Genomic DNA, 25,279 nt, shown 5'->3' with positions numbered 1-25,279 from the left:
TTAGTTTCTATGATTATTAAATATCTCTGAAAAAGCTATTTACCTCCTGCTTAAGTTCTTCATGTGGGAAAGAAATAAATGGCAATAAACATGCATTTTAATTTTTATTAAGAGTTAGATAAAAAATTGCATGCAATATAAAAAAAAATTCATAACACGGTAACAAAACTAATGATGATAAAAATTTTTTTATAAAAATTTAAAACAAAAACTCTTTTTAGATCTATAATACTTGTACCAAACTGAAAACGACATTTTCATTTTACTTTTAGATTAAAAAGTAATTTGAACTATATAATTAATGATTAACAAAGCAACACTAAAACAATCGTTATTGCCTTAAAATTAGTTAATTTACAGGTAAGTTTAAACTGGTTGTATTTTATATCAAGGTTCAAACAATATTCAATATAAATTTAATTTTTGAAATATAAAAATCTCTCAAACATAAGTCATCTTTGGTAATTGTTCAAAAAATTTATTTTCATTTTTTGTCATTAAAATAACAGAATTATCATTATAACAACGATAAATTCATCAATATAATCATTGCAATAACATAAACATGATGATAAGAATCTCTTAAAAACAATAGCGTGTGGATATAGTCTGCAAGGATAGATGAAAAAATATATTTACAAAATCTTTTCAGACATATCTTGAATTTATATATCATTTGATTTTTATTTGAAATTCTACTACGAAATTCCGATAATAGGAAATTAAAAAAAATGTGTTTAGATTTTGTAGCAGTGGTTGCAGCGATTTCTTGACGAAACACTTATTGTAGGAGAACTTTTACATTTGCTTAGTTTTGATTGAAACAATTATTGAGAAGTAGACACTAAAAAAAGTTAAGCAACCAAAAATTACAAAAATGTTGTTTTACCATTAAATGTGACATTTAGTTAGAAGACAATAGCGCCATAAAAAGGCTGTGAGCTGTTAAAACTAACTTTACCTTTGAATATTCACTGAATTACTGTTACTTTGAATATTCACTGGAATTTAACTGGTAGATACGAGAACTGATAGGTAGGATCAGCAAGTTAATAATGTCTGGTTTAAAATTATTATATAAATCAAAAATTGCAAAGTATGAGACTTTTAATATAAAAAGGAAACATTTTACTAGCTTTATCGAGCATAGTTGGTTGGTTTTCAATTAACATTTTCTAACTCTTTTTGTTAATCTTAACATTTTGTAACTTCATACATAATTTTTAAATGAAAATTTTAACATTCTATGTTCTCATTCGATTTATCATTACAATAAAACATAAATGATACACAATATATCGGTGAATAATATATTTAGACATAATAAGTATCATTTTCACTGTTCGTTCACACACATTAAATTTACTTTAGACGTAAAGACATATTCAATTATGAGCATATCTCATTGCTTTCATCTTTAAAAAAAGAAAGTTACACTTATTTTGTCCTCACTGTTATAATTTGAAACCAGAATTTCATCAGCAAAACTGGATATACATGCGTTGAATGAATCATATTCAAAATGTATTATCATTCATTCATATATTGTAGTAAAATATTATTAATAGAAAAATAAAATTTTTAAATGTACTCTACATATGTTTGAGGTTGGAAAAAATCATTTACACGGACATAAGGGAAACCTTGTGATCCTCCCATCATCAACCTAAACTTTGAAGCATTTATCATTTTTTCTGCGAAATGAAAAAATTGATGATTATCTCCTAATAAAGATTTTCGTTCTATAACGCCCTTTTCTAAAATATCCAGAACTTCATTGAATTTCTTTTCGAAAAATAATGCCTCACACAAATTTTTTTCTGCATTCAACGTTAGAACATGGTGTGAGCCTAAGTTAGTTTTTTGTATTCTAAAAACTTCTCTTAATCCTTCCAAAGCCTCGTGCGAATGGCTTTTCATGTGCAATGCAGCATGTAAATTGCCAAGTACATGATGAGTTTCTGCGTGAAATGTACCTAATGCTTCTTTCAATTCCTCATGCACAAACTTAAAAACAGAAATAGCTTCATCGAGCTTGCCTACGTACTTTAACGATCGACCAACGTTACTCTGCGCAATTAAAGTTCTACAATCCTTTGGACCATACAGTTTAAGATACATTTTAAAAACAGTTTCATCAGCCTCCAGAGCTTCTTCATGTCTATTAAGATAATTAAAAGCTCTTGCCATATTAGATAAAGTCGTCAGAACATCTAAATTATCTGAACCCAATAAGTTAAGTTGTTTTTTGTATACCTCTTCGAAAATTTCAATCGCCTTTGAACTTTGTCCTAGTGCATGCAAACCTTGAGCCAAAAAGGCTTGCATTCGTAGGGAGTATTTGTTATCCGATCCAAAAATCTTTATTCTTTTTTGTAAAATATTTTGACAAACTTCTAATGCTTTCTGGTGTTTTTGTTGCTTATAGAGGATTAGTGGTATTCTATCTTCTGCTTCTAAAGTGATAGCATTATCAAAACCTTTCGTTTGCGATAATTTCTCATGTAGAAATATTTGTCTGTGTAAAGCATTATCATTGTTTTCATTAGTGACGCATTTTCCTGTCTTGTAACCACAATCTTCAAAAATGACCCGATACAATTGCCGCAATTTTGGAAAATTACTGCCGATAGCAAAATTTATTATTGTTTTCCTTTCCTTGTTTTTCGCTTTTGCTATAGCTTTCATTGTAGTTGTGCCACGAAGTTTTTCAAGAACTAGCAAAACATTATCAGAATTAGAACTTTGCACATTTTCAAAAGAAGAATCGATTAGTTTTAATAACTCAATAACATTTTTGTCTTCAGCAAGTTCAAGAGGGACTTTTTTATTGGTTGACAAACTATTGTATATTGCACCATTCTCTAACAGCAGTTTTACTATTTCATAATTGTTGAATTTTGAAGCATAATGAAGAGCTGTGTAGTCATTTTTCCCGATCGAATTAGGATTTCCGCCATTTTTAATTAAAATGTTTGAAATTTCCAAGTGTCCTTTCCAGGCAGCATAATGCAATGGTGAAGCATTTGTATTATCTTTGGCGTTAACGCTAACACCTTTCTCAATGAATGATTTTACACTTGAAATATCATTGCTTTTGACAGATAAAAAAAATTTCTTCATACTTTTCAGTAGTGCTTTTATATTTTCGGTGGCAGCAAGATTCAGAGGAGTGTTATTATATTTATCAGTACAATTATACATAGCACCATTATCCAATAAGATTTTAAGAACTTCCTCAAAACCAAGCATTGAAGCTAGATGAAGTGGTCGGGCTCCATGCTCATCAGGCTCATTTACGTCAATCCCAGCTTCGATTAAATCCTTAACGACATCTGTTTGGCCTGATTCTGTGGCGAGATGAAGAAGTGTCATCATCCCTTCCTTAGGGCCTTTCCTTCTTTTACCAGGATCCTTAAGCAACGTAAGTGTCTCCCAGATCTCTTTCTTTTTGTAATATTATGCCCTAAAAATAAAATAAAAATAAGTTTCAAATTTTTCTTTAATTGCCAATAACATAAAATGGAACTTAGTTTGTCTCCTCAGACCTATATCGAGTTAATGAAAGGTTACATGTATGACAATAAACTAAGAACAATGATGAACAAACCGTATTTTAAATCTGAATTTAAATTTTGTAAGTGGTTTACGTAAATGGTTAAATTTTGTAAGTGGTATATTTGGATTAAGCAAACTATTTAATGTCATACGATTAAAATACGATTTTATTTGACCCAAATAACTTTAGAGGCAAAAGTTTGAAACGTTCAATAATTATTTAATGTACAAAATGAATACAAAAAAAATATCTCATTTCTCTTTAAAAGATATGAAAGAAAATTTGACCAAAGAAAGTCCAAAAATGTAACTTTTTTTCAACAAAAAAAATCACAAAACTTGAACCAAAATATTTTGAGATATTGTATTTCGAATAAATGTTAATAACTGACAAATTCGTTTTCAGAAAAAGAACGAAAATGACACAGTTATTATTTTAATAACTAACATTGATGTTTTTTTTTAAATCCTCTTAAATTCTATTCTTTTTGACGGAGAAATAAAACTAAAATGGCTTTTAAAATAAGAAAAATCGTATTTTTATTTTATCTAAAAAATGATATTTTGTTCAAAATTGGGTTAAAAAAGGTAGTTTATTAATGAAGTTTTACATTGTAAAATTTTTGATGTTATATCTCATCGAATATGACATTCAACAACCCAAAAAACTGTGTGAAGGTGCTCTTCATTCTGGTTCAACACTAAATCGAGCGTTCGTATATGGTTTAAAGATTGCAGTCTAAACACATAATATTGAATATTCTTACACTAAACTCTCATGCTTTTACACCATACGATAATTATTACACTTCTGAAAACACCAATGTTTAAACTATTTGAATTTCCTGAAACGTCAAGTAGAATAAAACTAGTAGTTTGTTTGCTAACTGAAATGATTTGGCGACAGTTTGTTGCCGTTTTTAAAGCTGAATTTCATCAACGTAAACAAAAATTTTCTTTTAAATATGCATGACTGTTTCCAGTTGTGCAATAAGGACAATTGTAATTTATTTTTTAAATCTCTGAGAATTAAATAATTTTATAATGTACACTGCCTATCAGCTTCCTCTCTGTTAAGACTAATTTGAATCCGCTTTAAGAGTGTCTCTGCATTACGCGGTTGGGTGCTTGATTTACAAACTAATTTTATTTTAAGAATTTTTGTTTATATGTATTCGAAATTAATGAAGCTTACTTTATATATTATTGCAAAAATATTTTTACTGGCGTATTTTATCTTACTGTAATTATAAGTTTTAATGCTTTTGAAGAAGAAAATGATGGCGGTTACTTTAAAACAAGCATCGGAAGAGAAAATTTTTATAGTAAACCACTAAATACAAGAGTTATGTATCGCTTTTCAGTACATCACTCTGGTATTAAATAGATACCACCATTGTTGACGTGGTACACTGAAATTTTTTGAAACATAAATCTTACAAATTTAAATATTCTTTGCACTTAAGAAAAAAATTGTGTTGAATATTAAATTTTCCATCTTAGAATAATTCTCCCTTTAAATTTAATATCTGAGTTTACTTTAATCAGATATTAAAAATGTGAGTTTAAATCCTTCTTGATTTTAAATATTTCTTCTTCAAAATTAAATTTACATTTTTCTTACTTGTATTCTATTTGCCAGCGTGTCTCTGCCATCAAAATACCTAAGAATGCCGCTGCAATAAGTTGCTATTGAGGAATGCACTTTTTTGATAGTTCATTTCAACACCATATATGAGATAGTAAATATTTCACATTATATTTATTTTATGAATACATAAGAAATGATGAAGTGGATGTTACATAAAAATTAAAACAAGGACTGTCTTAAAAATGTAATTTATTAAATTTTTTTTCATTTCTCTCTTTTCTTCGGAAAAAACATGCTCGTTATAACTACTATATAATTTAATATGTTTCAACGTTTTTTTTCATCTCACTGCAATGATAGTACAAGATGGCGGGAATACATTCAATAGTAAGCTGGAAAAAATATTCAATAAAAAGTTCGCTTTCTTTGATTCTTGTTAATAATATTTTGAAACTTATAAGTCAGTATCTTTCACATTTTCAGTCGCCTGTGGCAACCCAGCGTATAATTATCATTTACTTGCATAAACCTTAATCTATTTCTATGTATTGGTGGTAAAATAATTTAAAATTAAATTTAGAAATCCAAGAAATAAATAGGACACATAAATTTTTCCTCCACTTGAAATGTAGAAATATAATTTTGCACAAAATACGTAAAAGTTGCAAGATTTGCATACATACTTTCTATTAATTCACTTGTTCTATTTGTAAGAGTAGTAGTACTTAAGTTATGGATAGTTTATTTTCCTTGTAAAACAAATATTCATGTTAAATTTTTAACAACCAGGTTTTTTTTTCTATTCCGTATAGCTATAGCAGACGTGATGCTATTATTTTTTTTGTTTTTTGTTAATAAATTCACAAAAAAAGTTTTTATTTTATTTCCTTTCGAATTTTTCGTTTCGAAAGTCATCGATAAAACCGTTTGCTTGCATTTACGAACAATTTTAATCGCTTGCATGTCAGAAGAATAATCACGGTTTATGGCTTAAACGGTAAAGAAAAAAATGGTAGTTTCCCGGTAAAGGAATGGTTAGAATGGTTTGGTATCTTTTTACTCTTTATGAGGATTTTATTTCTTTTAATATTCCTTATGGGAAGTGAGAATCAAGACTTATCAACAGTTATAACATATTCTGTTTCAAGAGCATTGTAACTTGTGTTGGTGGATAGTTAATAAAAAAATAGCAAAAGCTTTATATTGTTAGCTTTAATATTTGCAGTCAAGTGCCACTTTCCAGTATGCATTTAACCGTTACTGATGTTTCTCCTAATATATCCTCAGCACAATCTGAAATATCGAATAAATATAATAATGTCAACGAATTAATTAATATCAAATCAGATATAACAAATATTTCGGACATTCACCAAAGTGACTATGTTGACATTCAACGGTGAAAGTCGGCAATCTCTTGATTTCGGCTATTAATTAATATTATTAATATTCGGCTTGATTCGGCTAAAACTATTAATTTATAAATTTATAGCTTTTTTTATTGAGAGATAATAGTATTCGATTTATTAAATATTAAACGTAACCCAGTTTATGTAAAAGTAACAAAATTCAATCACATGTATTTATTAGTATAAACTTTTCAAAGCATTGTTATACTCTTAAATTATTAAAAGAAAAACTTTATTTTATTATCACTTTCAAATTATCAAATTATTATTATCGAAAATTTAAAAATGGCTGTATCATGTATTTATTAAATAATTAATTTTCTTATTAATAATATTTCTGTAGATCATACAAAAATAAACGTAACCCAGTTTATGTAAAAGTAACAAAATTCAATCACATGTATTTATTAGTATAAGCTTTTCAAAGGATTGTTATACTCTTAAATTATTAAAAGAAAAACTTTATTATGTTATCACTTTCAAATTATCAAATTATTAGTATCGAAAATTTAAAAATGGCTGTATCATGTATTTATTAAATAATTAATTTTCTTATTATTAATATTTCTGTAGATCATACAAAAATAAACGTAACCCAGTTTAAGTAAAAGTAACAAAATTCAGTCACATCTATTTATTAGTATAAACTTTTCAAAGCATTGTTATACTCTTAAATTATTAAATAAAAAACTTTATTATATTATCACTTTCAAATTATCAAATTATTATTATCAAAAATTTAAAAATGGCTGTATCATGTATTTATTAAATAATTAATTTTCTTAATTAATATTTCGGTAGATCATACAAAACTAACGTAACCCAGTTTCTGTAAAAGTAACAAAATTCAATCACAATGTATTTATTAGTATAAGCTTTTCAAAGCATTGTTATACTCTTAAATTATTAAAAGAAAAACTTTATTATATTATCACTTTCAAATTATCAAATTATTATTATCAAAAAATTTAAAAATGGCTGTATCATGTATTTATTAAATAATTAATTTTCTTATTATTAATATTTCTGTAGATCCTACAAAAATAAACGTAACCCAGTTTATGTAAAAGTAACAAAATTCAGTCACATCTATTTATTAGTATAAACTTTTCAAAGCATTGTTATACTTTTAAATTATTAAATGAAAAACTCAATTATATTATCACTTTCAAATTATCAAATTATTATTATCGAAAATTTAAAAATGGCTGTATCATGTATTTATTAAATAATTATTTTCTTATTATTAATATTTCTGTAGATCATACAAAAATAAACGTAACCCAGTTTAAGTTTTAGTAACAAAATTCAATTACATGTTTTACTAGTATAAACTTTTCAAAGAATTGATATATCTTGAATTATTAAAAATAAAAACTTTATTACACAATCTCTTTCAAATTATTAGTATCGAAAATTTAAAAATGGCTGCTAATGTTTTAATATAGAAATTACGAATTTCCTTTATATTAGCTGCCTCTTTGAAATTAAAATTTTCCGTATCGCACATTACATCACGAGCACAGTAGTGAATATAAACTTACTGAATTACATTTTTATTTTCTTAACGATCAAACGAACCCAGATTTTGTTATATTTAACCAATGAACGTAAAAAAGTCTGTGAATATGAGTTATAATCCAGACGTTTTTACTCGGTATTCTCAGATTATTGATGCAATATAGTTACTTTAAGGGGAAAAAAAATCTAGGCTCACAGCAGGTTGAATGTAAGTTAAGATAAGTTTATCTAGATAAAATAGATCTATAACAGCTGAAAGAAAAGTTCGTGGGATAATCACTAATAATTAATATTTATTTTTCCGATTAGTTTGTATTTTTTAAACAGAATTATTTTATAATAGAATAAAAATTAAATACTCACTTTTTTTGTCTCTTTAGAAATCTTCACTTGGAAATAATACCGAGAAATGGAATAAAAATTCTCTTAATATTGATTTTTATACTGAAAGATAATCTGAGTATCATACTTATGTTGTTGATTTGGAAACAGGTGATCAAAAGCATATGATATTACACAATCGAATAAATAGATAAAGTGTTACGGGAAATCCCCTTCTTTAGTTTAAGAAAAGGCTAGCATATTTTAATTTGCTATTATTAACGTACTTTTTGACACTTTAGATTATATATGAAATTAATAAAATTAATAAGACAATATTGTGCAAGAAATGAAAACTAAAAAAGACAATGAAACAGCGAAATAATGGTTCCTAATCGACTATTATTTTTATTCGAATGTGAAAAATATTTAATAACATCGAACTTATTCCTGATGAAAATAATTATAAATCGGCAATTAATTATCCTTAATAAGTAATTTTAATACATTTTTGTAACTTTCGTCATGGTAAATTTGTCTTAATAAATTTTTGTCCTAGCACAGATTTTTTTAAAAATTTATTTAATCGTCTAAAAATGTTTCACAACCCGATTTTCTCGGAGGCGCGGAAAATATTTTAGTGTATAATCGCGTACCCGTAAGGTTAGTAATTTGGACAATTGGTGTATTAGTTAGTTACGCAAATAAAAGTGTCGCCCTTAAACAATTTTTCGACCGGTTTGTTTCTGATTATTTACATTTTCTCTGCAGTGAGATACATTTCGAGAATAAACCTATTCAAATAAAAGTAAGTTTTTTAATACAAAAGACTGGAAAGAATAATTTATCCCTTCATATATTATCGGAACTTGGTTTTATTCGAACTTATGAAAACAATTTACTGAAGCGACTGAAAAGGAATAGGTCTTACTTATTATATTTGAACAGTATTCTAACATAATGAAGCTATTACATTAATAATAACAAGAAACAGAAGCGGTAAGACATTGATTAAAAAAACTTCATTCATTTTAAGGAATATATAAACTGGATATAAGTGCTCAAAATTAGGTGCCCATTTTCAAGGCTTGCTAAAAGTGAATGCCTGGCTAAGGACTTTCAATAAAAATAGGTGCCCATTTTCAAGACTTTCGCGTCGGGCAAGTCTTGAAAATGGGAGCCGATGTTTGAGCTGACATGTTGACTCTTTTATTCAAAGGGTATATTTTTGTAGAGAATGAAATTTTTTAATCAGGTTATAATGAAGCTACTTTTATAAGTGCTCATTTTTCAACAATGAAAAGTTTATAATACCGTTTTAATATAGTGTAAAGCTGAATTGATTAGATTTCAATGAACTAATCAGAATTCAATGAAGAAAAAAGTTGTTAATTATTGGGTCTTTTCGAGAAACATTAAAAAATTTACTATAAATTCATATACATTTCAAAGCCTATTTTTTAACCTATCTTCTAACTCTTGTTCTAAAGAGGGCTAAACAAAAATTATGATAGAAATATAGATATATATATAATTTGTTTCTTCTTCATACATATTTTAAAATCCTTGACAAATATGAAGTAAAAATATAAGGATTGGGGTTAACAAATTAATATAAAACACATCAAAACCTGTTTGTTTGCTGCCGGAAACTGAGAGGAATTGAAAGGCGGTTTTCAGACACCCCCCTCCTCAGCTTTTATCCAACAAACAGAACAGATTTTATATCTTTTCAATTGTAATTCATTAGACTTCGATTGTGTTTGTTTTTCTCGCTTAAATATTTACATGCGTTCATTTATAGGCTTCATTTTTGGCATGGTAACTGGCGCACTTATAACCTGTGATTATTATTTTCCATAAACACACGAGTTTATTTTTTTGCTTTAATTAGAATTAACTAACTAAGTATCTCAATAAATCCACTTTTGTGGGATACATTATTCAAATCTCAGCAATGGTTGATAGATTCTAGTTCTGCTCACGACTAGCACCGACCACCGTGCTGATGTAAATTTATTCTCAGTGGTAGACGGATCATGGAATAGAGTTATCTCTCGCTGTCTGAGTAACAGTGGGAGGTTTTCGTGGCTTTCTACAAGCAAATGCTAGTTAGTTTCATCAAAAAGTAATCAACGAAGGCTAGTTTGCTTCGATTGAGTTTTTAAGAGTTTCCTGGCCTTTTTGGTTGTGTTCAAATTTACAAGGAGGAATCCTGAACTGCAATTACAATAGAAAACATTGATAGCCGTATAATCATAAGTATGTCGTTTGTTAAATGCCGACTGTGAAATAAAATGAAACTATATCATTCGAAATTTGGTATACATTGTGTTTTGAAATATATGGCACAAATTATTTTTTTGATTATTTTCGTAGATCTAATAACGACCTCATGGTTAAAGTTTCACTAAATAAGCGTAAATTTCAATAACTGATAATTATAATGTGAACAATCGATTGAATGATTTGAATAAATATATTGATATAATATTGGGTGGAAACAATTGATTGAACAAATTTGTTATATTTAAGCCATATGCAACTTTTGAACAGTTGTAATGCATAAGGTTTTTAATTTTCTTAATGAGAGATTACAGTTACAGCTATGTTATCAAGAAATTTTTTTTATAAAACTCATCTGCACAAAATGTTATTAATTATACTATTTGAGCCACTTAGACCTGTGTTTCGCACAAACTTTATCATTATTTTTTTTAATTAAAAATATTTTTTACCCCTATACGCACTAACTTTAACCTTTCCAAAGAAAAAATTCCCAAGTAATAGTTGAATGGATTATATTAATTGAAATGATGAGAGAAACTGATTTTCATTTTGCCAGAGCTTAAAGTATATCGTTGTGTGACCACCATGCATTCTTTATATGCCTTTTAATTTATTTACTTTGATGTGTAAAATGGTATAAAAAGCGTTCCCTTATAGAGATAAAGAGAAGCATATTCTTTCTAACATGAAGATTTTCGTTAAGTAATTTAACTGTCAGACCAATCCTAAAGCTAAGAATTCAAATTTAAAAGTAATTGAATTGACCCCAACTGACAGTTAGGAGCATGGAACGAGATCATTAGTGGGCAATTTATTGAGAAATAAAATAATTAAACACAAAACCAACCCCCCATAATTTTCATTAAATTTGAAATAATTAGGGCTTAATTGTCAAAAACACCGTGAGATTAATATAACATTGTAACTGAAATTTTTTTGCGGCTAGAGAAAGAAAAATAACTTAAGAAATAAAGAGTTAGATTTTGATGCTCGATTTAGTCGCGACAATGAATTAATGAGTTTTACATTTATTTTGTAAGTCAGCCGTTAGATTGATTGTTAAGAAGAGAATAAAATATTTATATTTTTTCTTTTCATAAAATGTGAAAAAATTAAAATTGTTTAATATAAGTAAAATTAGATTAAGAAAGAGAGAAAATAAAATTTGCGAAATAAAAGAAATTTTAAAATCTAGGAAATATTAAATGACTATTGTGGCATCAGAATGTGCAATTTTAATCCTGATTATGTGACCTAACTCCCCCAAAAGTCATGTCTGTGCAACCACCTTGAATTCGATCTTGAATTACAATGCATACTAGTTGTTGACTCAATGAAATGATACATAATATTTTAAGAAACTGTAATGTTTCCGAAAGTATATCGATAAATACACAAACGACAAGTCTAAAAGCTTCGAACAACCTACTGACTATGACAATACGACCTACAGCAGCCCACTTTGTGGTGTCTCTGTCCATAATTATACAAAAAAAGAGAGAAAAAGTCCTCTATTGGATATATCGTGATAAAATGATTTTCTATTTCATTAGCATTTCAACAATCTTTAAGTCGAACACCACAACTTACGGAGTCCATGACAAATATAAATAACGTCAACAACAGCTCCACACGTCCAGTTGAAGAATCAGGATAAGTATTAACGTTTCTGGATTTCTGATAGTCATGTTTTGAGAATTCGGGTTATTAGCATTCAAATTGTTTAAGACTGTGAAAAAAAATTTGTGATTGAAAAAAAAAAAAACTAATGATTGAAAAAAAAACTAATGAAACAAATCGTTTCTAAGAATTATATTTCCCAAAACATATTTTTAAATTAAGAGAAATACTTCCAGACGCTAAAACAGGCCTAAGTTGTTCTTAAAATTTAAAAGTAAGCTTTTAAAGTCTTAAAAGTTTCGTAATCATCATGCATTATTTTTACAACTTTTTAAATTTTTCGTGGTAGTGGTTACCCGGTAGGATAATCAGAAAAAAAATATGTTTTGCTTCTTGCAATTTTCAAACGCTGAAAAATATTTTTAAATTTTTTTTTATGAGAGTACATAGAAGTTACACCAACGTTAATCAGAATTTTTTTATAAAATGTTATTAATTACACTATTTTAGCTACCTACCCGTGTTACTTACGAACTTTGAGCTTAATGCTTTTAAAATTAAAAATGCATTCCCCTCCCCCCCGCCTACTTACCAACTTTATCCTTTCCAAGGAATAAATTCTCAAAAGTGGCTATAATCTGGATCAGAAGATGAAGAGTGGTATTCAATTTTTTTATTGACTTATTGGAAGGCGTCGTTAATAATTCTTTGTATTATTTTATGCACCACTGCCTAATTTGAGAAAAAAATATACCAGCAAGAATAATCAAAATTAATATGCTTTCTTTCGTTAAAATTAAAGTTAAATAAAAAAAAAAAAAACGGTTACATTAAACATATCCACATCGATTCAACAATTTTATGTTACTTACAATAAGTTCTTTATGTAAGTATTAATAAGTTATTTTAAGTTCCACAAAATTTACCAAAGTTTGAACTGGTATTATTTTATGCACCACTACCTAATTTGAGGAAAAAACATACCTGCCTGCAAGCATTATCAAAATTAATATGCTTTCTTAAGTTAAAATAAAAGTGAAAGCAAAAAAAAAAATTCTGTTATATCAAACATATCCACATTGATTCGACAATTTTATGTTATTTTCCATGATGATAAAATACCTCCTAAAAATTATTTACCTCCATCATCCACTACGTTCTTTATGTAAGTATTAGTAAGTTATTTTAAATTCCACTAAATTTACCAAAGTTTGAGCTGGTATTATTTTATGCACCACTACCTTATTTGAGAAAAAAATATACCTGCAAACATAATCAAAATTAATATGCTTTCTTACTTTAAAATTAAAGTGAATGCAAGAAAAATTATGTTACATCAACATATCCACATTGATTTGATTATTTCATGCTACTCACAATGATTATAAAATACATCTGAAAAAGTTATTTACCTCCTTCATCCACTAAGTTCTTTATGTAAGTATTAGCAAGTTATTTTAAGTTCCACTAAATTTACTGGTTTAAGTTCCACTAAATCTACTAAAAAAATTTTTGAACTGGTATTATTTTATGCACTACTACCTAATTTGAGAAAAAAAATATACCTGCAAGCATAAACAAAATTAATATGATTTCGTACGTTAAAATTGAAGTGAAAGCAAACAAAAATATTCTGTTGCATAAAACATATCACATTGATTCAACAATTTTATGTTACTTTCCCAGATTATAAAGTACATCTGAAAAAAGTTATTTGCCTCCTTCATCCACTAAGTTCTTTAGGTGGAAATATATAAATGGTAATAAACAAGCTTTTTAATTTTGATCAAACAGTCATGCAATATAAAAATTATCTATGAGAGGGTAACAAAACTTATAATGAAAAAAAAAGTTTCTATGAGATTTAAATTTTTAAAAAAGAAATTGTTCTTCGGTCTGTAACACTTGTACAAAACTAAAATCATTATCAATATAAATCATTATCAATATTCATTATCTATACGAATCCTTATTAGTATATTATCAATATTATCATAAGAATCTCTTAAAAAACAATAGAGCGTTGCTTTTGTCAACAAGGATAGATTAATAAAAAGCATTTGCAAATTATTTTCTGACATATTTTGAATTTACAAATCACTCGATGTTTATTAAAAATCCTGCTTAAAATGAGTTTTTTTTAAATTTCAGGCAGTGGTTGCAGCAATTTCACGATCAAAAACTTATTGTAGGAAAACTACTATATTTGCTTAGTTTAGATTGAAACAATTATTGAGAATTATACATTAAAAAAAGTTAAGTAACCGAAAATTGAAAAAAAAAAGTTTTACCATTAAATGTGACATTTGGTTAGAAGCCAATAGAGCAGTAAAAAGGTTGTGAGTTGTTAAAACTACCTTTACCTTTAATTATTCACCGAAATTTGAACTGGTGGAAACGGGCACTGGTTGATGGGACCAGTAAATTAATAATGTATGGTTTAAAACTATTATATAAATAAAAAATTTCGAAGTATGATACTTTTAATAATTAAAGGAAACTTTTTTCTAGCTTTATCGATTCATTAAATTTTTTTAGATACAGTAGGGAACCGATTATCCGGAACGATCGGTATTCCGGATAACTGATTTTTCCGGTTTTCTAAATCGCTACAAAAAGCAGTTTTCTTTAAGCACAACCAAAAAAAAAATTATTTGGAAATAATCTTAAAAAGAAGAAAAAACGATGGAGTAATACACTAATGATTATTTCCAAAGTGATGGTAATCTTTCAAAAAGGAAAGAAAAATCCTAAAATCTTATGAGGAAAATAAAAATTGAAAAAAAAAAAAAAAAAAAAAATACGGGAAATTTTATTGAATTTCGTTCCGGTTTTCTGATTTCCGGATAACGGGTTCTGTACTGTATTACCGCTGAGAACCCTGAAGCATAGTTTATTGGTTTTCAATTAACATATTGTAAATTTATACATAATTTGTAAGTAGAATTTTCTACATTGTATGTTCTCATTCGATTTAGCATTACCACAAATCATAAATAACCCACAACATATTGTTGAATAAAATATTTTCTATAGTATATTCGTATAATATATATCAACATAACAGATATCATTTTTTCTGTTCACAGATATAAAATTTACTTTAGACGTACAGAAATAATCAACTAACTATGAACATTAGACGTACAGAAATAATCAACTAACTATGAACATATCTCATTGCTTTAATCTTTAAAAAAAGAAAGTTACATTTGTATTGTCAACATTGCTATAATTTGAAACTGGCTTTTCATCAGAAAAACTGGGTATAGGTGTGTTGAATAAATCATATTTAAATTTTATTATCATTCATTCATATGTTATAGTAAAATATTATGAATAGAAAAATAAAATTTTTAAACGTACTAAAAATATCCTTGAGAATGGAAATAATTATTTGCACTCATAAAAGGGAAACCTTGTAATCCTCCCATCAATAAACCTAACTTCGAAGCATTTATCATTTTTTCTGCGAAATGAAAAAATTGATGATTATCTCCGAAGAAAGATTTTCGTTCTATAACACTCTCTTCTAAAATATTCAGAACTTCATTGAATTTCTTTTCGAGAAATAATGCCTCACACAAATATTTTTCTGCATTCAACGTTAGATCATGGTGTGAGCCTAAGTTATTTTTTTGTATTTTAAAAACTTCTCTTAATCCTTCCAAAGCATCGTGCGAAAAGTTTTTGATATGCAATACAGCATGTAAATTGCCAAGTACGTCCTGAGTTTCTGCATGAAATGGACCTAATACTTCTTTCATTTCCTCATGAACAAACTTAAAGACAGAAATAGCTTCATCGAGTTTGCATACTTGCTTTAAAGATCGTCCAACATTACCGTGCGCAATTAAAGTTCTGGAATCCTTTGGACCAAATAGTTTAAGGTACATTTTAAAAACAGTCTCATCAGCCTCCAGAGCTTCTTCATGTCTAGCTAGATTACAAAAAGCTCCGGCCATATTAGATAAAGTAGACAGAACTTCTAAATTATCTGAACCCAATAATTCAAGTTGCTTTTTGTATACCTCTTGGAAAATCTCGATCGCCTTTGAGCTTTGTCCTAGTTTATGTAAAACTTGAGCCAAAAACGCTTGCATTCGTAGGGAGTATTTGTTATCTGATCCAAAAATCTTAATTCTTTTTTGTAAAATATTTTGACAAACTTCTAATGCTTTCTGGAGTTTTTGTTGTTCATAGAGGATTAGTGGTATTCTATCTTCAGCTTCTAAAGTGATAGCATTATCAAAACCTTTTATTTGCGATAATTTCTCATGTAGAAATATTTGTTTGTTTAAAGCTTTATCATAGTCTTCATTAGTGACACATTTTCTAGTCTTGTAAACATGCGTACCACTATCATCAAAAATGATCCGATACAATTGCCGCAATTTAGGAAAATTACTGCCGATAGCAAAATTTATTATTGTTTTCTTTTCTCTGTTTTTCGCTTTTGCTATAGCTTTCATGGTAGTTGCGCCACGAAGTTTTTCAAGAACTAGCAAAACATCATCAAAATTAGAACTTTGCAAATTTTCAAAAGAAGAATCGATTAATTTTAATAAATCAATAACATTTTTGTCTTCAGCAAGTTCAAGAGGGACCTTTTTATTTGTTGATAAACTATTGTATATTGCACCATTCTCTAACAGCAGTTTTACTATTTCATAATTGTTGAACTTTGAAGCATAATGAAGAGCTGTGTAGTCATTTTTCCCGATTGAATCGGGATTCGCGCCATTTTTAATCAAAAGCTTTGCTATTTCTAAGTTTCCTTTCCAGGCAGCATAATGCAATGGTGAAGCATTTGTAGCATCTTTGGCGTTAACGTTAACACTTTTCTCAATTAATGACCTTACACTTGAAACATCGTTGCTTTTGACAGATAAAAAAAAGTTCTTCATACTTTTAAGTAATGCTTTTATATTTTCTGTGACAGCGAGATTCAGTGGAGTGTTATTATATTTATCAGTGCAGTTATACATAGCACCATTATCCAGTAAGGTTTTAAGAACTTCCTCAAAACCAAACATTGAAGCTAGATGAATGGGTCGGGCTCCATGCTCATCAGGCTCATTTACGTCAATTCCCGCTTCGATTAAATCTTTAACGACATCTGATTGGCCTGATCCGGTGGCGAGATGAAGAAGTGTCATATTCGCTTTTTTAGGATCTTTCCTTCTTTTCAATTATCTTTAAGCAAAGAAACGGACTCCTAGACCTCTCCTTTCTTGTAAAATTATGCACCTAAAAATAAATATTAAATGTGTATTTATTTGCCAATGACATAGAGACTTTATTTGTTCACTCAGCACTATATCGAGTTAATAAAAGGGAGCATATATCTATTCGATAAACAAAGGACACTAAATATGATTTATAAACCAAATTTTATGATGAACTTAAATTTTCTAAGTGGTAAATATTTGGTTTAACAAAATATTTTACGAAGAATGAAATACGACTTTAGGTAACCCAAATAACTTTAGAGGCATAATTTTGAAATTTTCAATAATTTTTTAATGTACGATATAAATAAAAAAAATGGAAAAAATGTTTATTTAAAGTTATATTAAATATTCTAAAGTTTTATTAGTTATATTATTATTAGTTATAAGAAGAAACTGAACAATAAAGTCTAAATATTTACCTTCTATTAAAAAAAATCATATAACTTATTTATTAAAAAATCATATAACTTATTAAATTTGATTATTTTAAATTATTCTTACTTTATAATGCTCATGAAAATTCAACTTAGAGAATGGACTAAGCATTAGGCATTCTATTAATATATAGATATTTCACAGCAAATATGGAAATTTATTTGCCACAGAAGGCTGAAGATGCCAATTAATTATTTCTATTTTAGCTTTGTAATATAAAATAATAGTTATTTAATAGTAAAATAATAAGGAATTTTGTTATTTTCCAATAAAAGAATCTGGAAATATTTTGGACAAAAACATATTTTAATTTTATTAATGACCAAAAAACAACTTATAATTTTTTGCATTGAAAATTGTAGTAGTTAACATTCATTACATGAAAAAAAAATGAGGTCTAATAGTTTTGTTATTTACCATAAAATACTGAAATATTTCGGTCATAAGCCTATTTTTATTTTATTACTGACCCACCAAAAAATTTTTCTTGTTTTTTTTTCAGTATTGAATGAGTAATATTTAAAATACATTATGCGAAAAAAAAATTAAGGACAAGAAACTTCCGTTATTGTACCATAAAAAATCTTAAAATACTTTTTTATTGAAAAGTATAATATTTAACATATATCACGTGAAATCATTGAGTTCTAGGAACTTTGTTATTTTGCCATATAATCTTATTGTATGGTCATATAGCAGGGGTCTGTCCAGACATTTTGTGAAAGGTTCGTTTTTCGTGAAATTGTGAAAAAATTACTCACATTCTTTCAACCAGGGTCCGCTTTTATGAATTTGTGCAAATAGGGTCCGTTATTGCAAAAAAAAATTTTTTTTCAAGGAGTTTTTTAATTGTATAGACATACAAGATTATGCTCAACACTGTAAAATTGTAATTAAAAAAATTAAATTTTAAAAAATAAACAACAATTGCTCCTTCTAAATTAGAGATGCAACATACAAATATTTGGTATTTAGACTATACTGCTGAACGCAGAATATTAATTTTGGACGAGCCGGCCTGGCGGCCGAGCGGTTAGCGTGCCTGACTGCGAAGCCATAGGTAGCGGGTTCGAATCCCGCTCTGGGCATGAATGTTTCTCTCTCTCTTTGTGCTGTCCTCTGTTGTGTGTGTGTATGATGTGTGAATGTGGCCCACCTTATAAAACGGGTTTGTGGCAGTGTGGCGTGGGCTATGTTGCTCGCCTCCGTGACTTTGGTTCACAGGTGCCCACTGGGTAACGCGAAATGAGCAACAATTCTGGCATAGTATAGGCAAAGATTCAAATTCAGTGCCTGAAATTGGAAAAAAAAATTTTATTTGGACGAATAATGGAAGAATCGTCTGCTGAAGACAAAACTTAATTCGTTTACATCCATCTTTCTTGTTTTCTGCCCTGGAAAGGGTTTATTCGATTAACAAAATAATAAGGAAGATAAACAAATTTGTGAAGGGTCCGATTAAAAGAAAAATCATTTTGTGAAGGGTCCGTTTTTAAGTTAAAATATTTTGTGAAGGGTCGGTTTATGAAAAGATATTTTGTGAAGGGTCCGTTAACGGACCCAAATTTCTAAACGGACCCCTGTATAGGCTTTCGTATTTTAAATCCTGAAATATTTTGACCTACCATTTATTTCATTAATGACTAAAAGTAAAAAACGCCTTAGATTTTTTTTTATATTGAAAAACATAATACTTAACAAAAGTATAATGTGAAAAAAAATTGTGGTCAAGGATTTTTGTTTTTGTTGTTTTCATATGGAAAAAGCCTATATTCATAAAATGCGATTACAACCAAACCACGATTAATCAATACGTTTTAAAAGAAACTCAAAAATTATATGGGATTTTCTACAAATATTATTTTGTAACATACGACAAAATTACATAACAAATAATAGAGGCGAAGGAGAAGATATTTTTAAGGGGATGATCCCTAACAATATCGGTGTCATTTTTAATACATTTTGCTTAATAGTATAAAATGAAATTTGTGAAAAACCGATTATAATTTTGAGATTTGTTTTAAAAAGTACGAAAACAACTTAGAATATTGCTTGAAACTCTAAACATTTTTAAGATACTAAAATCTGGCTTTTCTTATTAGTTGCCAAACACGATTTTTTACAAATTAAAGAAGAAAAAAAATTCACATTTTTCCATCGCATGTGCAGTAAAAAGAATTACTTGAATTATTCATATCTTGCACAGTTTGAAACGAATATTTCTCAAATTTCAAAGCAGTAATTTTGTAATTAATTTAAATTGTTCTGAAATTTTTGTTTCAACTTATTGAATATTTTTAAAACTTTAGCCAAAAAAAGGCAAGACAAAAAAATTAGTTCTTGATAAAAATGCCCACACCTCTATAAATATTTAAGCTAAGTTAACGAAATTTTGTGCATTTATTGCATATAATAACAAAGATAATTTTTACAAGTTAAAAATTTATTGCCACATTTTTTGGGGTGTCCAAAAACATTATTTCCCGTTTATAATTTTTTGTCGCTCCCGCAAACCTCTTAAAGCTTAAAACGTTTTTGAAAAGTATGTGAAATTGCATTACTCAAACACTTTTAAAGTTATAAAATAGTTGTTTAAGTATTTTATGCAATCCCTGTACATAAGTTTTAAACTAGTAAGATTTCATATTACATTTAAATAATCATTAAGTTATTTTGTTAAGTTATACATAGGCCATTATAAATTTTACTAGACATAAGCTATAAATAGAAAAAGTTTGGGATGATTTAAAAGGATTTTGAAAAATTCCTCGAGTTTAGGAATATTATTGGGAGGGGGGGGCATCATCTCTATGTCCTTAAAATGTAGGTATTGTTGCGGACTTGTCATTATTTAACAACAATCTAAACACATTAAATTTTTTGAAGTTCTTTTTAAAAAAGTGTAACAATGAAAGAATCAACTGTTAACAATTAAATTGAAGAATTCTTTAGTTTCAAAAATGCATTTCGTTTATTTCCGTACCTATCTGACAAATCATAGCGACAAATAATCTTTCTGTTCCGAACTTCTAAAACTTGCTTAAAAAATCCCAAATATGAAAAACTTCTTCAGAATTATCTGGTCCAAATTGTAAGTAATAATTCATTTATTTTGAAAGCCGTTACTTTAAAATTTTTCACTTATTACTTGTTGCTCATGGCAGCATTAAAGTTGTCAATAATGTTTTAATTATTGACAACTTTATTTCGCATACTCTGTTAGTTTTTGAGTGATATTTGAATCACCTGTAATATATATATTTATCTATTGGAACTTAAATATTAAAAGCTACTTCATTCTGAAATGACTGGAGAAACTAAGTGAGAAATCACATTATGCTTAATTTAGCACATAAGTTTTCAATATTTAATAATATGTTATGAAACATGTAGAAGATTAACAGTAGGGATATCGAGAAACTAAATATAAATATACAGTTTAAACGAACGTTTCAATGAATACACATTTGTTCTGAGTGAACCATTCACTTTAAATTCTCCGAACCTCAAACTTAAGCTGATTATAGCGAATAATATCAACAAAATGAAACAGAATTTGTCGGGTCCTAAAAGCTTAAAAAAATTCGATTTTTTTTCTTTGGAAACCCCGATATGTTTAATATTGTATTTCTATAGCTTTCTGCTTCCAGAGCAAAACTTCAGAATTTGTAACATCAAGAATACGGTCAAGAAAACATACATAAAAAGCATTCAAATGTTTAAAAAAATGCAAAACAACCCGAATTACACTGAACTGAAGATTTATGTGCAAGAATTTAATGAAATATTAAAATTTATGTGCAATATAGACAAAGTATATATAAGATATATTTCATAAAAAAATTAAAACTTTTCAGATTCCCAAAGAAAAAACCTCACCTCAAAACTCCTCTTGTTCTGTTTGAAAATGATAAATATTCCAAAGAACCTTCTGAAACAATATCATACTACAATAGTATCAACAACGAACCGCAGCTTACACCATGCTAAGATCTCGAACTGTTCACGCCTCCTATTCCAGAAGAAAATTTTATGCCCCTAGATTGGAACGAAATTAGAGAGCGATTCTTCACTTTAAGTCCCGCCATGAAAGAGAAGATATTAAAACAGGAAAAACAAGATCAAAGCATAGAAAATTCTAACACTCATTTCGAAACATCCGACGAAATCTCCAGCAGTTCCTTAATTTTACCATCCTGTCAGTCCAAAGAGGAAAGTGCTGATGTAAAAATTGCAGCATCAAACAAAATCTCCAACTGTTCCACCTTTTTAACATCCTACCAAAAATACGGAGAGGAAAATGCAGACTATAAAAATGTAACATCGAATGAAATCCTCAGCAGTTCTTCCAATTTACCATCCTACGAAGAAACGAAGGAGGAAAATGCTGACGTGGATACTAAAACATCAAGAGATATTTTCAGCAGTTCTTCTCCCGATTATCTAATTTACCAAGAATCAGCGGTGGAAACAATCCCCGACAGTTGGCAATGCAATAGAGATGCAATATTCAGAGATTTTGGATCAACACTAAACCTTGATTTTTATTTCGAAGTAATAGTAAAAGCAAGACAAGCTGATGCAGAAATAGAAAGAAAGAAAAAAGAAAACCGATCAAATCCACCCATTCTGTCAGTCCTGGTTGAAGAAGAAAACATATTTCAAGATATAAAAGAAATCAAAAAAGCGAAAAAGAAATCGTTGAAACTAAAGTTGAAATCACTTACAAAATATTTTCGATTCAAGACGAAGCAAAATTAATAATTGTCAGTGTAATTATTTTTTATCATTATTAATTTTATGTCTTTATTTAAATTCCATACGTGCACAAGAACAAGGTGTGAACCAATCACAGAGCTGAAACATGTTTGGCTATAGAAGTGTTATACGAACAGCGTAAAAGAAGAAAGCTAAGAAGAGCGAAGAGAGTTTGAAAAAGAAATGAAGAGAGCTATTTAAAGAGAGCGAGAGTTTGAAAAAGAAATGATGAAAAAGAAGAAAGCTATTTAAAGAGAGCTATGAGAATTTGAAAGAGAAATGATGAAAAAGAAGAAATCTATTTAAAGAGAGCGAAGAGAGTTTGAAAAAAAATTATGAAAAAGAAGAGAAAGAACGTAGAGATTTGAAGGTAATTGAATTTTAAAACGAAGGAAAATCTGAAGAGACTGAGCATCGAAAGAAAAGGAAAGAACTTAGAACACGAAAGATTTGAAGAGAAATGGAGTAAAAGTAGAAGAGGAATAGTTGAAAATGAAGAGCAATAACGAACGTAAATTAACACGCAGATTTTTTTTTATGGAAACCTAACTTTAAATTCTATGACATCTTAAAAAACTCAAAATTTGCTTCATAGGTAATTATTACCTAGCTTTTTTGATGTACCAGGTAGTATTGTACCTGATTTTTTTACTGTATTCGCATAGCAGAATTTCATAAGAGCAGACAGATTTAGGTATATGTTTACCTATGCTTTAAGGTATATAATTACCTTATTAAGACAATTTTTTTTTAAAATAGAGAAAAAAATTTCGAAAATATCTGATGAAAGTTTAGCTTAACTTGAAGAACAACTTTCCTGCCTTGAGAAAGAAACATCGGAAATAGATAGTCAAGACTGGAGCAGTTTGAAGAAACAACAGAAAAGCGATAATTATGAGTGGTGCATATATGGATGAAATATCATGAATAGAAAAATAAGTCTCTCTCAGGTTGAATAAACATCAAGAATAGATAAATATATCCCGTTCAGATTGAGTAAGCATCAGGTAATAGAGAACAATCGAACACGTTCAGAATGAAGAAACATCAGGGAATAGAGTAAAATAAGATTCAGAATGAAGAAACATCTGGAATGGAAAATAAGTCTCTCTCAGGTTGATTAAACATCAGGAATAAGACACGTTTAGATTGAAGAAACATCAGGAATATATGAATAAGTCTCGTTCAGAATAAAGAAACATCAGGAATGGATAAATAAGTCTCTCTCAGGTTGATTAAACATCAGGAATAAGACACGTTTAGATTGAAGAAACATCAAGAAAAGGTAATTAAGACTGGTACAGATTGACGACGTTGAAAAAGAATTGAATGCTTTGAGGCTTGGTCGCAATTGCGAAGAAAAATGTCAACGAGGTGCAGTTATGAGAGAAAGCATGTTTTGTGCATAACCTATCAAAAAAATAATGTAATGAAAAAAACTACAAAAAAAGTACAAATAAATAAATAGTCCTTGGTGTAGAAAACTGTCCAGTGTCTCGTAAGAAAAAAAACAAATAAGAGATAAAAGAAGAAGAAAAAAACAGATTGAACATGAATGGGGCAGATTGAAGACGTCCTGTAAAACATCAAATGCTTCGAGTTTCGGCCGCAAAGAAAATTGTCAGCGTGAGATAAATCGTAAAAGTAAACATATATGTATGCTCTGCTAAAATCTATAAAAAAAATCATATAATAAAAACGCTTCAAAAAAAGTAAATAGGAAAAATGTCCTTTGTTTAGAAAACTGTCTCATGTCTCGGAAGAAAAAAAACAAATAAGAATAAAAATTAAAAAAAAAAAGAAGACTTAAAAAAAAACAAGGAATTCTAGAAAATAATAAGAAAAGCTTAGATCAGATTTAGATTACTTCATATGTTACATCAGATTAATTCATATATTTATTTTAGATGATATTATACTGTTCAATTTTGTTACTTAATTTTTTGGCATAAATAAACAACCTCAAAATTCTTTGTGACTAATTTTATTCAATCATTGTTTTAGTTGTTGTCTCAAGCTGCATTATGTTAATTTATTTCAGGAACACTAGAAATTATTAACATTAATTTTCATCGCCGCACAGTTATCGGATTGGAAAGAAAGCTGGTCAGAAATTTCAGCCTTTTGATTAAACAGCATATTTTATAATTTTTAGGGATTTGGTGGGTTACTAATTGCTAATAAGAAGTAAGAATTGCCCAAGTTCATGTGGTTAATCCAGCATATAGTTGGATTATTTTACATATTTTTTTCTTCAATTTAATTTTTTATGTCATACTTTGTTTTCCCTAAGTAACTTCCACCAAAAGTTGAAATTATGTATGTTTTATGTTACCATTTTATATTATAAATCTAGTTACTTGTATGTACACGTTAAGGTGGTTTTCATAAATACTTGACATCGACTTATCCATTGGACGTCTCTTACTACACGTCTGGTGTATCTGGTTAAATAACCTATGAGATTATTTACTTTATTTTTTACCTTGATTAATTTTTTGTTCCGTTATTTCAATTCGACATCTATTACCGACGAATCG

At 28.2% G+C, this 25,279-nt stretch overlaps 1 protein-coding gene across 1 annotated transcript in view; it reads right to left on the bottom strand.

Moving 5' to 3' along the window:
- Window positions 1-742: 742 nt before the first annotated feature.
- The window catches only part of LOC107454530 (uncharacterized), a 35,937-nt gene continuing 11,400 nt past the window's right edge, over window positions 743-25,279 (bottom strand). The window contains exons 2-4 of the mRNA XM_087162867.1: window positions 15,676-17,559; window positions 5,183-5,234; window positions 743-3,459 (exon numbers count right to left, since the gene is read on the bottom strand). Coding sequence (XP_087018993.1) covers window positions 1,582-3,459; window positions 5,183-5,234; window positions 15,676-17,468 — 3,723 coding nt within the window. The 5' untranslated portion in view covers window positions 17,469-17,559 and the 3' untranslated portion in view covers window positions 743-1,581. The remainder of the gene's footprint in view (window positions 3,460-5,182; window positions 5,235-15,675; window positions 17,560-25,279) is intronic.

This window comes from Parasteatoda tepidariorum, chromosome 5 (assembly GCF_982258835.1).
Source record: "Parasteatoda tepidariorum strain Cologne lab strain chromosome 5, Ptep-v5.0, whole genome shotgun sequence".
NCBI lineage: Eukaryota > Metazoa > Arthropoda > Arachnida > Araneae > Theridiidae > Parasteatoda > Parasteatoda tepidariorum.
The sequence above is the reverse complement of the archived record's forward strand: the minus strand, read 5'-3'. Positions and strand labels throughout refer to the sequence as shown.